The 16,764-nt window shown below is 35.0% G+C and overlaps 2 protein-coding genes across 2 annotated transcripts; one reads left to right on the top strand and one right to left on the bottom strand.

Moving 5' to 3' along the window:
• Window positions 1–3,177: 3,177 nt before the first annotated feature.
• On the bottom strand, window positions 3,178–12,191 carry LOC125401006 (olfactory receptor 14C36-like). Its single transcript, XM_048435222.3, has 4 exons — window positions 12,133–12,191; window positions 7,958–8,025; window positions 6,513–6,572; window positions 3,178–4,755 (listed from the first exon to the last, which is right to left on the bottom strand). The coding sequence occupies exon 4, from the start codon at window positions 4,732–4,734 to the stop codon at window positions 3,805–3,807; it is 930 nt and encodes a 309-aa protein (XP_048291179.2). The 5' UTR covers window positions 4,735–4,755; window positions 6,513–6,572; window positions 7,958–8,025; window positions 12,133–12,191; the 3' UTR covers window positions 3,178–3,804.
• Window positions 12,192–12,301: 110 nt separating this feature from the next.
• On the top strand, window positions 12,302–16,533 carry LOC148117952 (olfactory receptor 6F1-like). Its single transcript, XM_087901258.1, has 3 exons — window positions 12,302–12,549; window positions 14,289–15,408; window positions 16,225–16,533. The coding sequence occupies exon 2, from the start codon at window positions 14,396–14,398 to the stop codon at window positions 15,353–15,355; it is 960 nt and encodes a 319-aa protein (XP_087757384.1). The 5' UTR covers window positions 12,302–12,549; window positions 14,289–14,395; the 3' UTR covers window positions 15,356–15,408; window positions 16,225–16,533.
• The last annotated feature ends 231 nt before the right edge of the window (window positions 16,534–16,764 follow it).

Raw genomic sequence — 16,764 nt, 5'->3', positions numbered from 1 at the left:
CATTATTTTCCACCTCCTGTGACATGAGTGCACCATGTATGCCTACATTATCATCTTGAGCAGCACCCATGTGTAGCCTCTCACCTTTCAGCAATTTTTCTGATTGGCTTTCTTCTGCCTTTTCCTTCTTTAAGGAATGGGTGGGGGTAGGGATATTTTTGGCATGCTGCCTAGGTGGATGTGCGGTATGTCTGTGGTTGGTGTGCCGTCTGCGAGCCCAAATGAGGAGGGACAAGGTCATTGTGGCACAAGCCTTGGCTGCCTTGGAATGTGGATCATCACCCCAAGTCTGGCTTTCAGCCTTGAAGAGCTCGTAGGCAATATGCTATGCATAGCCTTTGCACCCTCAAGGGATCCGATAGTCCCATTGCACAGAGGAAGGTATGAATAGAGGAGAGTGTGTAGATACAGCCCTTGCACTCCCAGGGAAGTATTTGTCCCATTGCACGGGGAGGGTGTATCTTGCTTATTCCTTTCCCTCGATCAATCCACACATCATGAGGTGGGGACCTGATTGGGAAATAGTTTTTGCCTTATTGCTCTTAAAAACAAAAAGGGGGAACTGTGAGAAGCCATCCGATTATCGCCATTACAAGATGGCGCCGGCGGTCCTGCAGCTTGGAGGTATACAAGTCCTTATTTGGTATTGCCGCATGGGGATGAGCGCCCTTTGCTTGTACATGCGCAATTGAGCCTTGTTCCCTGGCCAATCCCAAGGCCCTGGGCATCAGCAGACTGGTATTCACCAATCAGGACAGTGCCCAAGTCCTTTCAACCTATATAAGCAGATGCCTCTTGGCCTTCTCTCTCTCTCTCGCTTCCTGCTCTCCCTTCAACCAAGAGGCTTCAATAAAGTGTGATTTGAGAAGAATCCTCGACTCGTAGTCGTTTCTTCCTTGCTAATCAAGGGGTTCGCCACAGAAAACTTTGTAATAAGTTTATTTGATGCCTATTTCCTCTTGAAGTAATTGGTGTTGCCAGGAGCAGATGTGTCTCATTTTCAGATCTAATAACATTGCAAATTCCATATTCTGTACATCTTTAAAGTGTTTGAAAATTACATTTCCATCAGAAATATATCTCTGTATATGTAGAAAACCTAACATGACTATAAATTTGATATTATTGATAACAATTAATTTGTATTTTTGACTATAGATTACATATTTAAATGAGCTGCATGAACATAACAGCTTAAGCAAAGGTAGACGTATGCATATAGTATAACAAAATTGACCTTTAATTTGTATCAATACACTAAAACCATACCAATGTCAAATATATTTAGATTAACAATTGTTTTTTGGATCAAAGTATATCTCTATATCATATCTCTCTTTGTTCTATAGAAGGCAATTCATTATGATCATTAACTATTATAATCTATACCCTTTCATTTTTAATTGAAAACAAACATTCATAAATAATATTTTGGGAATTTTGCCATACTTTTCTATACTACTTCTCACTGGGGCCATTGGTAATCTTATGGGTATCCTGAAAATGTTTAGAGCAGCACACATTGCCTGTCTGTACTCTATGTGCTACCAATACAGTTTGTGAGCTTCAGGCAAGGGTCTGGAGGTTGAAACACGCAAAGACACACAGACAGAGAGACAGAGACACAGACCTCTAGTCACTGGTAAGAAGCCCTTTATTGAATAACAACACGGAGGCTTATATACCCAACAGTCAGATGGGCCAACAGGTGAAAAACTTATCCTCTGATCCTCAAGGCAAGGCAACACGTGTTCAGGAAGCAGAGCTGGTAAACAACTCTGACACAGCTTTCAATAATTCAAATCAGAAGGAAAGTAAAGATCTCTAGCAGGGAAGAGCAGCTGGAGGCCAGGACTCCAAAGGGTTCCAACAGTTTAGAATTATGATCCTGATTGGGGTATTTTGTATGTTTGGTCCATCTCAGTCAGTAAGCTTGAGGTTGTTTGGATGAGGATCACCTAGGTCATGGTTTTTTTTTTTCTCTTGAGACCTTTCAGGGGTTTAGATTGATCAAACAATATTAACTTGGAAGGATGCAAAGCTTCTTATTTTCTGTGGAAACAAAGCTGGACTACTTCTCCAAAGCAATGCATCTATTAGGTTTCATTGTACAAATATAGTTTTTGACTTTTGCTTTAAAGTTAAGGAATTTTTTAAATATCTATGTTGATTTATTTTATCAATATTTCTCTCCATCCAATGTCTCTTAGTAGCTGTTGTTTGCTTTTCAGCAACCAAAAATTTCAAAATCATCATAATGCTATACAGGAAACAACTTCCGTGTATTTCTTATATTTACATAGATTTTTTTAGTTTACATTACTTTAATATCTTCATTTAAGACTTTGTTAATTTTTAAAAATTACTTATTTTTTCTATAAATAACTATATCCATTTCCCTGCAAGCTTTCATATTTTCAACACACTGTCACCCTTATAGAGTTTTACTCGTGTCTGAATCTGTATTTATTCTGCATCTGTAATGTTTTCTGTTCATGGTTTTTAATTTCTCGGACCAAGACCAAAGTGGTGGCTTTGGCTCTTGACTTTGCACCATTCAACTTGGAAACTTGGCAAAGGTATCTCTTGCTTAACTTCCCAATGCTGCCAACAGGTAGCATGCAGCCAGCCCATAAACATTTTTTGACTATATGAGTAAAAGCGAAATCTGACACGCAACACTCTATGTGGCTTGGAGATGCCTCTGTGTACAACAGAGAAAGTCCACCATGCTACGCTCAAGCCCAAATGTCATGGCATCTCTGTACCGTGGTGCTCATGAAAGACAGAACTAGGAAGCTGTTTTGGCTCCTTTTGTGGTTTAGAACGCTGTCTGTGTGTTGGTTTTACTGGTTAATGAATAAGGAACTGCTTTGACTCTATGACAGGGAAGAACAGAACTAGAGAGGGAAAGGTAGGCTGTATGCTGGGAGGGAGAAAGGTGGAGTAAGAGAGAGACATCATGGAGCCGCCAGAGACAGAGGTTGGGAATTCTACCCAATAATCTAGAGTAAAGGTTATCAGTTTGTCAAAATTTTCTAATGAAAAAAAGGACAGAAAATTAAAGGTCCTCATTTGAGAAACAATCTTAACATGCTATTGGGAAAAATACTTAATTATTTAAATTTAAATGTGATACTCAGTAATACAACTTTCATGAGTTTCTTACTCCTTTAATGTGGGACTGTTTCGTAATTCAATTGTTTCAATTCACCCAAATTCCTGTAATAACCACTTGGAGTTGTATTACAGTTGACCCAGTAAAATAATTGAATCAGCACATTGGTCTTAAGTTAAATTATGTCTAGGGTCACATATTGGTAACCTAGCTGTTGAAATGACAATTAGGAAAATGAATCAGATGTAGAAAAACAAGTATCATGTTTTCACTCTACTCTGCGGCATCTGTGATTCTCAACCTTTCCATGGGCTCTTTTCCATTGATAACAATTTTCCACATTTTTTATTTTGTGCTATTTTGATGCACTAATTTTTGTCTTATATTATGTTATTTTATTATTAACCCTTAATAGTATGTTTGTTTTCTAATGAGAGAAAATAAACAGGATGACTCTGAATGGGAAGACAGGTGAGGAGGGCTTAGGAAGTGTAGAGAGTGGGTTAACTATTCTGTCAAAAGTATTTCTTCAATGAAAGGGAAATGCTTTGTGGTGTGTTCTTGTCTATTTATGTGTGTATATATGTGTGGGATGTGTGTGTGTGTGTGTGTGTGTGTGTGTGTGTGTTTAGTCAGTTCTCTTCCTCTTGAAATCCCTGATCAATAGAAGTACGTTTTATCTTCTCCTAAGAAAAAACAAATTTTAACATTACTTTCTTCACAGCCTCTTTTATCTGTTTGTTTCTAAGACTGTAGATGATTGGATTTAAGAATGGTGGAAAAACAGTATAAAATACAGAAAAAACAATCTCATGAACTGCTTGGGAGGTTACTGGAAATCTTAGATACACATAGGCACCAGAACCAAAAAACATAGACACCACAATAATGTGAGGGACACAGGTGGAAAAGGCCTTCCCTCGCTCTCCTTTGACAGGAACCTTCAACACGGTTGACAATATGTGAATATATGATATGGCAATGAATGTAAAGCAGCTACCACTGAACCCAATGGCAGTCAGAAGCATCAAGAGTTTGTTTATGAAGTTATCTGAGCAAGAAATCCTCAACAAAGAGGGGATGTCACAGAAGATCTGAGAGACAGCATTGGAGTGACAGAAGGAGAGCTGGAATGTTTCGATAGTGTGTACACTTGCAAGGACAAGACAGCTAAGTAGGGAGGCCAGTGTCATCTGAACACAGAATTGGTGGTTCATGATCACAGGATAGAGGAGAGGCTTACAGATGGCCACATAGCGGTCCTGGGCCATGACAGTGAGAAAGAGAATCTCTACACATGCACAAAATAAGACCAAAAAGACCTGTGTTGCACAGCCAAACACAGAAATATTCCTGTGGCCAGTGAGAGAGTTGACACATGCATTGGGGACAGTGACAGAAACATAGCACATGTCTAAGATGGACAAATTCCTGAGAAAGTAGTACATGGGTGTGTTCAGGGCCTGGTCAACTGTGGTAACAATGATGATGATCAAGTTCCCTAACATGCTGCCCAGGTACACCAGCAGGAACAGAACACTGAATAGGAGCCTTAGCTCCCAAGTCTCTGCAAAAACCTCCAGGAGGAACTCGGTCACCAGGGTGGAATTGGTCATGGTCTCAAAGTACAGGTTTATCTGAAAAAGAAAAACAACAACAGATAATAACATAAAATATTGAAAGATTACTAGCATTGTTTTAATGTTCTTTATTTCGGTTTCCTAAAAGCTTATTTTTATGTGTGAAAAGTCAAATCATCATCTTTTTGTTGCTTTGACTTCTGTATATTTTTCTCATCATGCTTAATTGTTATTACACATTTATGTGCCAGACTTTCTAATTGACTTGTATGATGCTAAACCCTTAGTGTTGGTTTTCATTATAATAACTGTCATAAAGCCTATTTTCTTGCCAAATATTAAGTTGATTAATATATAGCACGTTCCTCTTCCAAATAAACTGCCTGCAACAATTAAAAATGCCCAGAGAAAATTAAAATGTGGGATATAGTTTTAAAACTCGTTTTATATACATATTATAATTTAAGTATATACATATGTAATTGCTTTACATTCTATGAGTATTTTCCTATATACATACAAATGTATATATATATGAAAAATGATTGAGAATTTAGAATGAAGGAAAAGACATGGACATAATAGAACAGGGAAGGAAAAATATATTAAGATGAGCATGGAAGAAGGGGGATTTTAAGCAACCATATCAAATTTTAGAATATCTGAGACTATCAGAATAGGTCACATACATGGAAATTCAAAATTAAATTTGTAAGCTTTAGTTAAAATTTTCTTCTTGGAGAAATCTCAGGTTTTCCTGAATATCACTCATAATATAGATGACAATTTCGATATCATAAATTCAAGGGTTTGTATAGGTGAACAGTATCTACATACACATCCACAAAAATTACTAGAAATATTGTTTGGTGAGCCAAGCTTGGGCAAAGAAAATTTTATACATAAAACTAGACATGATACTCTACATCTTTTATCCTCTTATGAATTAGACTTCCAGCTTACTTGACACTAAAGTATAGTATAGAATGTCACACCAAATTCTCCAAGTAATTATGGCTATACACATACACATATTCCCTGAATAATTCTCAATGAAAAAAATAAGGTCTAAAATTTTTAGATTAGCTTTCTAAAATATTGTCACAAGTTTTATCAATTACTCATAGCATCCAAAAAGATACTTTTTAGAAACTACAGACCAAATAAGAAAGCTGCATCCATGTTTTTTTTCCCTTTTGGCTGAATCATGCTATAGAAAAGATGTTTCATCATATACTAAGAGCATCCTCTCACAAAGATCCATAATGTATATGTAAAGATATTTATAAACCCCCCTTTTTTCACAAGCATTGGATGACATCTGTGAGATTTTTTTAAAAACTCTTGCCATGCATATATTTCAAATGTGAAACAAATGTTGGAAGTTATATGACAATGACAATACAGTAAACAGAAAATAAAACAGAAAATAGTGTTTCAATGTGTTTGGCATCATGACTGTAAATAAAAAGTGAAACTAGGTGATCGATAAGTGACTATTAGGAGTGTATATAGGTTTGTGAGTTTATCCATGGGAGATCTCTTACAATTAATTGCTTTAAGCAGTTGTGAAAATTAATAGTACTGGTGGTTTTTTTTTTTGAGAAATTGAAAGTGTGGATATATTCAGTGGCCTTTACCTGTTTTGCTCATTCTATTCAGCAGTTAGTTCTGACTCATTTTTAGTGAATGTTATTTGAATTACTGGTGAAGTATTTTTTCCCTTAATACTAGATGATTATATTGCGATTATTTAGTCTATTTTCAGAAGTTAAACAATGGTTAAAAACAGACTTTAGTCAAGTATACTATACCTGGAACAGGAACTGAGATCAGAAACAGGAAATGTGTGGTTTTCGAGGAAAGCGTGCATCCTGGGGAGAGGGAGTGCAAAGTGAAATGCAAGAAAAAAGTGATTTGGGAAAAGGAAGGCATTAGATATTTGTTTCACTGTTAGTCGGATAAACTGGGAAGCAGATTCTTTTGTATGTAAACATTACATTCAACTATTTTTATCCAAAACCAAAGTATCAAAACTCAGTTTTCATATAGATGTCTATCTTTTGAAATCACAAGTAGCCAAGAAAATATCTCTACAAGATATGGATTGTAAACTGATTTACATATGTTGAAGGTTATTATGATATCCATCAAGGCTGTAGTAATGAGTTTATTTTTCTCCCCTAAATTTGAATTTTCTTTTCTTGGTATTTATATACTTAAAATTGACACATTGAGTGGCATAATTTTAAAGTCATTTGCTGCAACATTTTAAGTGAACATAGCAACATAGCATCTTTAAGAATAATTTTACATCCTTTGAGTCAAAAGATATCATCTCTTTTTTATTTTGTTGCCTTTTGAGATTCAGAGATGGCTACGTGGTCAATAGCTTGTTGCTCTGTCGTAAGACCTGGGTTTGAATCCTGCCAGCCACATGGAGGTTCATAACCACCTGTAACTTCACTTTCAGGGGATATTTTATGCTTTCTAATATCTATAGGCAGTAAACATATACATCCTGCATTGTAAGTGCTTGCAGACAAAATACTCACATACAAAAAACTAAAATGAATAAATAAATAAAAAGAATGCCAGATAGTGATGGCATATTCCTTCTAATCCCAGCACACAGAAGGTAGAGGCAAGGGAGGTTGATGAGTTCAAGGTCAGCCTGAATTACAGAGATAATTCCAGGACAATCAGGGCTACACAGACAAAACCCAGTTTTGAAAAACTAAGTCAAAGCTAACAAAACAAAAGCAATAATTTGACAGTTACCCATTTATCATATCTTGATTCTTTTAATTTTACTTAACTTTCACCTTTTTACTAGATATAATTAAATTAAGTGAAATATTTTATCAGTTTAAACCAAGAGTCTAACCTGATTGACCCACAAATGTGGTTGAGATGGAAAAACAGATATTTCTAGCATAAGGAAACCTAAGTAAAATAGAAGGACTATTCTTTTATCAAATATTACAAAATTTAAGTTAAAAAATTGTCTCTGGACTAAGAGACTATTACCAAATAAAGGACTCCAAAAGGAATTAATTACAATTACAGATACTGTGCTTTTGAACACAGAGAAACTCTATTTTAAAGCAAGCTGACAGATTTGAAATCAGTACCACAATAGAGATAGTACTGTTTTGAATACTCAAACTTCACTAATAAGTCTTACTGAAAATAAATTTTTAAAATTGTAGGTATGAACATCATGGAACAAGAGGACTTAAGTACATGGAAAATTTACCTCAAGAGTGTCAGGATAAATTTGCACTAAATATTCTCCAACAATACAATTCATCAGTACTTCAGCACCTGTGGAGACATCTGTATTATGTCTTTCATCCATTTACAGCAGAAAGGATTGTACTGGAGAACATTATGCTGAGTGAAACAAGCCTAGCACACCACATGATGAGACCAAAAGAAGTATTAAAAAGTCAAGAGACAAACCAAACAACTGCAAGTTTGTTTATTTAAAGAAGCAAGTTTTGATAGGATTGGACATAGACGGCGTGATTTGGCTATTGATGAGAAACTAGCTTAATAAGAATGAACATTTTATCAATTGAATATTTTTAAGAGTTGTTTATTTATTTTATATGTTAAGCATTTCCTATCTTTTTAAATTATGCACTGTATATGATTTCCATATATTACACATGTAATTATAGTAAAAATTGTGAAAACTCCAAGGACTAAAAAAACTAAAACACTGACGACTAAAGTCATAAGGTTCCAGTCAGGAAAAAGTCTTTACAAACACTACTGGAGTTTTTTATAATTAGTTGAGGGCAGGTGCGGGTTCTGAGAGGAACTGAATTCAGATTACAACACCTACATGGTGGCTCACGCCATCCGTAAATCCAGATCTAGGGGATATAGCATTCTTTTCTAAGGGTATGCATGCAACTGATATGCAAAAGTCCATGTAGGCAAAACATACATATACTTACATTTAGGAATATATTTGCACATATACAAACATGTATATGTAACAACAAATAATAAAAGGCATGATATTGAAAGCAAAGAGGGGTATATAGAATGGTTTGAAGGGAGGGGGAAATATAATCATAATTTTACAGAAGAAAGTTGATATTTGAAACCACTTTCAAAGTAATACTAGTATAAGATAATTTTATACTAGTCATATACATGTCTTATTATATATGTAATACATACAAAAATATATTAACATTATTGTATATAGCATTTTTTAAAAAATACAAATCTATTATGTGTTATATAAAATGTTTTTATCCTTAAGTCATTTCTAGGATTTGTTTATGTGTAGTCATGCACATTTCAAATTTTGAATAAAGAAAAGAACATTTGAAAGTACAAGCTATTATATAGGTGACATAGAAACACAATGATTTGGTTTTATATGTGATATTTTAATTACCATAGTCCTTGATACTACTCAAACCTTTTAAATGTAACATTTTTACTGTAGCAATATTTATCTGTGATGGTTTTATGTAAAGTGATGAAATACTGTTTTCACACATTTTAAATGATATTGCTGATTATTTCTTATATAAAAATGTAATTTTTCTCAAATACTCAGGACTTGAAATTGTAATTCCATCCCTTCTTAAAACATTTCAAACTGATGTGGGGGATGGCTGGGAAATGCCTAGTAGGTAACAACGAAGTTCAGGGTAATAGTTATGTTCAAAGGACACTCACCAAAGTAATAATCATCATTGTAATGAGAATTAAGCTCTCTGTTTTTAAAATTTTCAAATCAAAGTCTTAAATACAATTCATCCTGTCATTCTCAGGTTAATTGAAGTCTCCAGATGAATAAAACCCCATTCTTGCCTCTTAAAAATTGGCTAGTTTTGTTCCTTTTTTATTTACATATGAACATCCTCTTGAGTGCAAAGGTTCTGAGAACACAGTTCTTAATTGGGACAAAATGCCCAAAGGTAATATAGATAGATAATGATTTTAATAGAACTGGTAACGGTGGCCCCAATTAAAATAAAGAAATAGACAAGCAGAAGGACCAGACAAGGTATCACCTGAGGCATCTGGAAGTGTGGAGATCATGACGGAGATAATGTAACTTAGTAGAAAGCACGAGGATAGTCTGAAACAACTAAAAATTGTTTGGGGCACCTATGGTGGGGGTTAAGAAAACCAGAGTATCAAGGAACATGTGTACACTGGATGTCCATCTCATGAGGTTATATAGAGAAACAAGGACTCTTTGGGGAACCTTTTGGCAGCTTTCTATGTGGTGTCCTGAAGAAGAAGCCAGCTGTGTCAGTGTGTACTGAACATTTGAGTGGGGCTGAATTGAAAGGAATGGGTTAAATTGTTTAATGGAGAAAATTTTAATTTAATATAATATTAAGTTTGGGATGTGGTTATTTATCACTGTCTATTGGGATTTAATGAGAATTCAATTAATTTTGCTTTAAGTATTATACAGTTTGGGAAGAAAATAACATGAACAATATTAAAGCTATGGACAAAGAGAGTACAGAGAAAACATCTGCAATTGTTTAAAAAATATTAGCCCAATTAAGAAAAAATGTGCTATGCACTGCTGTAAAGGAAAGATAGCTTGAAAGCCAAACCATACCTTACCAAAGTTTTTTAATTTACGATGTTCAGATTGATTTTAAAGGAGAAATATGGGGTTGGTTATTCCACTAACAGAATCCATGCTCAAAACAGCCACATAGAGTATTTTCCTAGGTTTCATTACTAAGCCACACAGAGGTCGTTTTATCAGTGATTATTGAGGAACGAGCAACAGCTGCTCAATGATATTTGAGTACACATACTGCTAAATCAATCCTACCTATATAGTTTGAAAATGTCTTGAGTTCACCATTTAAGTCAAAAGATATGTTACTTTGGAGAAGAGGTTTTGCTTTTATTTCCCCTGGAAATGAGAGGCTGTAGATTCATTCTGCTTTAAGAAAAGTAAAGTGTGATCAAGGAAAATGCCCTGAAAAATCTCCAATAGAAGTGGATTCCCAGATGATTCTGCATTATAGAAGGCCTCTGCTGCAGTTTCCTCTGAGTTCTACATATAGAACTTCTTCAAGACTTCTGGCTGAGATGATCCAGCCTCACAGAATACAGACAAGACTAGATCATATCCTAAATTTTCTTTGACCCTCCATAGGATTATCAACACTCCAAATCAGCAGGAAGTAGCCTACCAAACTATTCCCACATTCCCCCCAAAATAGATTATGTATGTTTTTGTTGTTGTTGTTATTTGGTGTATTGGTAATAACTTTTTATGGATAATGATCAGGAAAACAGTTAAACAAAGAGATAAGATTCAGGTTATAAATTTGAGAAGAAAAGCAGGGAAAATGCTATGGGGAAATGCTCTTTTACAATTTAAAGATTTGTCACTCATACAGGTTTAGTCAAATGCTGATTGACCAGTAGCCAGGGAGGAAATAAAGTCGGAACAACAAGACTAGAGAAATTTTGTAAAATGAAAGACAAGGACAGACACCAACCAAGTGTGGAAGAAGCAAGATGAAAATGCCTCAGTGAGAAAAAGTACCAAGCAATGTGGTTAAATATAGATAAGAATTATGGGTTAATTTAAGTTGTAAGAGCTAGTTAATAATAAGCATTAGCTAAGAAGCCAAACATTTTATAATTAATAGAAGTCTCTGTGTGTTTCTTTGGGACTGAACGACTATAGGACTGGGCAGGATCGAAACATCTTTCTATATAATAATAAGTTTTAAAATGGAAAACTCATAGTTCTACTTTATGCCCTAAAAAAAATGTTATAAGTCTCTGTCTGTTTCTTTGGGACTGAAAGACTACAAGACTGGGCAGGATCGAAACTTCTGTCTATTTAATAAAAAGTTTGAAAATGGAAAAACTCATAGTTCTACTTTATACACTAAAAAATATTTACAGCAATGGTTTTCTGTTGTAACAAAAATAATGTTTAAAGAGGCAAGATATTTGGTTGTGGAATTTAAGTAATTTGAACAGTATCAAACTTGTCTTCTCTGTTTTGTTTTGATAATGCATATCACCCCATGTTATTTTCTCTACAAGATGTAGAATTCTTTTCACAACAATGGTCTTCACTTTTCCCATCAGAATGAGGCTCTTCCACTTTTAGGAAGCTCCCCAGTTTTGCCTTCTACTGTAGGTTATGACTTTTCTTTTACATTACCAGATAATTTATAATTTCATAAAAGATACAAAGTCAGTATTGGCTTTGTTTTTGTATTGCTGTTGTCATATTGCAGATTAAGACCTTTCAACACTAATTCAGTTAATACTTTATATGTCAAAGATTAAGATTTAAGAAAAAATTCTATTGGAGGCTAAATATCAAGTGATTCATCCCCATAGCTACTTTCAATATCCCAACTTGAAACAGGCAAGGACAACTAATGAAGTCATTAGGGGCACCATTCACAGTTCCTGTGGTGACATGTCTTGTCCTGTAAAGATTTTCTGTTCTTCTCTAGTTCCCAAGGGAATGCATTTTGACCCTCAACAAAGAGAATTCCTCAGGGAATCTATTTAGTTGTCCCAAGGTTCTGGGATGATGAAATCATAATTCTACTCAGGAGGGGAACTCTGAACTCACTTTTTTGTGTAATGTGAACGCAGCAGGAAAGTACACCTGAGAAATACAAAAGAATATGGTGCTACCAAGAGTACCAATGCTGCATCACGGACAGTAGCACAGCCAGAAGACACATGATTTCCTCTGAGTTTCCTGAGGAGTATACTCACTTCTTAGCTTTGTTGAAAATGAAAATTCAGAGTGTGATTAACTGATAATAGTAAAATTGTGTAAAATGACAATGCAGAACACTCCAGGTAAGTGCACTATGGAAGAATTGTATGTGTCATTCCTCAAATGTTTATGGGTAATAGTGGGGCCACCCAAATAACGGCCAGTAGCATTTTTGTGATTTAGATAATGTTATTAAGAAAGACAATATTCTTCCTCATGTATATCTTTTGTATGTAGGGTAAATGACATATCCTATAAGGTAAAATAAAAAAAATTGTGTATGAGCTGCTTTTATTTTTGAGTATTGATAGAAGCTTTTGTTCATTTCAAGTTCATTTTCTCTGTCTTTCAGTTCTCTTCTAACTTACATGAGTGGAAAAATGTACTATTTTGTCAATCCTAATAGCAGAATTAGAACCACGTTTTGTTTTAGTAAAGTAATAGGGACTTTGTGAGGGGATCACATCAGTCTAGTTTCACACACACACGTTCTGGTTAAATTATTTTAAAACAATGAATGTAGCCTTTCTTGTTAATGATGAAATAAAAGCAATGTATTATCCCTTTTCTAAAAACAATAGAAACCATTTGGAATATTGTCTTTTATATATAGCATAATTTTAATATTACTCTTAAAGACAAGATTTTTTAAAAAGAGAAACATTTCTTAAATTAGTTCCAATTCCTTTTTTATTATAAAATGTTTTCTTGAATTGGATATTCTCCTTAATTTCTCAAACTTTTTAAAATTAGTTTATATCTTGAATAGCACAATTTTTTTACACAACTGAGGGAATAGCCTCAGTAATTTTAGGAATTAGTATTTGTAGCTTCCGGTAGGAAAAAATAAAATACTGCCAAAACACTGACATTACTTTGCCTTTGAATTATGTCTGAGAAAAAGTAACTTCCAACAAAATTTCCCCTCTATATAAATAATATTACTGGGTGTAATAACCTTATGGAATCAAGGATGAAGTACATTGAATTAATGATGTTTTATTTCTCAAAATCTCCAGAAAGCATTGAAATAAGAAATGGCAGGCAGAAGAAAAAACAATGACCATTTCAATTCATTGTGAGTTGTTGATTTCATTATGATGTGACATATTTACACAGTGTATTTTATTGTAAAGAGCTCATAATCAAGCAACATTGGAAATGAAAAGAATATTTTATTATGTTTAAGAAGATTTTTAAACTTTGTAATCATCACTTGGATATTTTGACATGGATACATGTAAATATGCCCATGGGAAATTCTTATGACTCTAATGACAAGGAATCTTACTTCTATAAGTTTTTATGCTGATCAGTTTGAGGACATAGGAAGACACGAAAATTATAAAGATAAAGAAGTCAGAAATCAGGAAAGTTAAATCAATGATCAGGAACAAAATGTCTGGTTAAACTCATGTCCTTATCCCCCTCCACTCATATATTCAGATGCAAATAAAGACCACAGATTTAAAATCAGGGTAGTCTTTTACCTAACAGGGTGCATTGTACTGCCAAGGCCTTCACCAGCAACTGCACCACACACTGATTTTTGTGTCTGATCATTAGGAAGCAAAGTACTGTCAGGTGGTGCCATGTTCTTCCTTAGTCTTTAAAACAACTTCTCAGGGTTCCACCAATGACCTAATACCCATGTGATATAAATGGTGGAAGAGTAACCTATTGACTGATGTTCATTTGGAAGAAGTAGATAGAATATTTACACTGGAAATTTGTTCGTAATATGAAGCTAGGTAATAAATGTATATCATGGGTGAAATTGTCAGTTATGTTTACAACAGCTTTCATTTTCTCTGGTTGCTAGGGATCACTTAGAGTCTCGGCATAAATGAGTAATATGGCGCGGTCTTGATCCTCACTCGCCTACCACCACCTGACAGCTGGTGATCCCTCCCAGAGCGGTGATGAACTATGGACGGAACCAATAGAACAGCAGTGGCAGAGTTCATTTTTCTAGGATTTCCGGGCTCTTCTGCACTGCAGCTGGCATTATTTGTGATGTTTCTCACGGTGTATTTGCTGTCTCTAATGGGGAACACTCTCATAATCTTCCTTATTCTGATGGATTCCACACTGCAGACACCCATGTACATTTTCTTAGGGAACTTGTCCTTCCTGGAGATCTGGTACACTACAGCCACAGTACCTAAGTTGCTGGCTACATGTGTCACGAAGGTTGTCACCATTCCTGTCGCGGGCTGTATTGCTCAGTACTACTTCTTCTTCTCCCTGGGAGCCACTGAATGCATCTTGTTGGCAGTGATGGCTTATGACCGGCACGTGGCTGTATGCCATCCTCTACACTACTCACTTCTCATGAGTGGGCAGATTTGCCTGAGGTTTTCAGCTGGGTGTTGGATTGGGGGCTTTATTGCCCCTTTGCTCCCCACCATACTCATCTCTCAGCTGAACTTTTGTGGCCCACAAAAAATCAACCACTTCTTTTGTGACTCGGACCCGATCTTTAAACTCTCCTGCTCAGACACATTCTTGGTGGAGGCCTTGGGTTACACCTGCAGCTCCGTGGTGATTCTCAGCTCTTTCCTTCTCACAATGAGCTCTTACGGCAACATCGTGGTCACAATCATCAAGCTGTCTTCCCTGCAGGCTCGGAAGAAAACGTTCTCAACCTGTGCCTCCCACCTCACAGTGGTTACCATCTACTATGGCACCATAATCTTTGCTTACGTCCGCCCTCCAGCCAAATACAATTTTACAATTGGAAAAGTGGTCTCAGTGTTCTACTGTGTGATTACTCCATTAGTCAACCCTCTCATATATACCCTGAGGAACAAAGATGTGATGAAAGCTTTCCACAAATTTCTAGTAGGAAAGAAATTTCTATTAAACAGAAACATGCAAGAGCTTTGAGAAGGCAATGATTGATTTGTTTAGAGAGAATTCTCAGATCTCATTTGCTCACGGTAAGTAATTGACATTAAGGAATGGAATTCTTATAAGCCCACCTCTGCATGTTATATATTTTTCTTTAAATTATATTAAAAGTTATTTATAGCTGTCCTATTCATTTTATTTAATACAATACCATAATGTAAATAATGAAAACTTTTGCCAATGGACTATTCACAATGTGTTTATTTCAAATAAATATTTTTTAAATATTAAACCTTGGCAGGAAACCTAGCCTATAAAATCTTTATTAAATTAAGCAGTGTTTCTCCAAGAGTTTGCTGAGAACTCAATAAAAATACCTCAAAAATGCATTTAATAATCATTTACTAAACTCATATGGTGAGCTAATTCTATTTTTAGCGTTTACAATTACTTGTTAGAATAGACATAGCTAGATAGCCTCACTAGAAAAAATATTAGATAAATATGAAATTTTGGAAAATATGAAATTTTAAATAAATGAATATAACTTAAAAAATTAACACTTGCTCTGTGATTAAAATGTTTATTAAGGTTAGAATGAAATGACATAAGAATGGGATATTTAACCAGTTTAAGTAATCATTAGACTTTTATATATGTTCAAGCAGATGAGAGTGCAATAAAAATTAATTTAAGTGCTACATGCCCATAATCTTATGTTCTGAGGATACTGAGTCAGAAAAATCATGATTTCATGCAACATAGCACACTCTCTACTCATGAAAAAACAAAAATAACCATTATTATTTTGAAATAACAAGAAGGAACTGTAGGGTTTTCATTGTTTTATATGATTTTTCTTTGTCAATTAAGAAACTTAATGGTCTTTATTTATTTCAGTGCAGCTTAGGAATAAAAGATAGCAAAGTGATAGAAGAAGCTAATCACAAACATCTTCATGGTGAGAGTTCAAATGAGAGCCCCTTTAAAGAGCAGCATTGTGACTGAGCACCATCAGAATGATTGAAGAGAATGCACATTACCACCCTAGATCCAGAATGAAAATTTGCAGTGCAAAAAATCGCCAGTTGATACTACCCAGAGTGAGTCTTGAAAATCACAATTTGAGGAGTTTAAGAGACGAAAATAAAGTCACAGCTCAGCTCACTGCTCAAGTTCCCTCGTGAAATGTTTCTTGAACGCAAGCACCAAATCTTTCTGGAATACATAAAAATTAGAATTGTATTTATAAAATGTGAAAATACTATTTGCTGCTTTTGTTTGTTACTATTTATTCATTAAAGAGTTTATGCATCTATAGCATACATCTGGTTACACTCACTACATGCCTACACTCAACTTTTCTTCTTCCCATTATTAACAAAGCTCTTTTTAATGAAGTACCCACCCCACGTTCATGTCTTTTTGGTTGGACTCAAAGGAAT

The sequence above is a fragment of the Myodes glareolus genome, chromosome 24 (assembly GCF_982192425.1).
Source record: "Myodes glareolus chromosome 24, mMyoGla1.1, whole genome shotgun sequence".
Lineage (NCBI taxonomy): Eukaryota > Metazoa > Chordata > Mammalia > Rodentia > Cricetidae > Myodes > Myodes glareolus.
This window is presented reverse-complemented; position numbering and strand designations above follow the sequence as displayed.

Excerpts from the sequence above, each read along its gene's own strand:
- LOC148117952 (XM_087901258.1), top strand. The coding sequence starts at position 14,396 with ATGGACGGAACCAATAGAACAGCAGTGGCAGAGTTCATTTTTCTAGGA.
- LOC125401006 (XM_048435222.3), bottom strand. The coding sequence starts at position 4,734 with ATGACCAATTCCACCCTGGTGACCGAGTTCCTCCTGGAGGTTTTTGCA.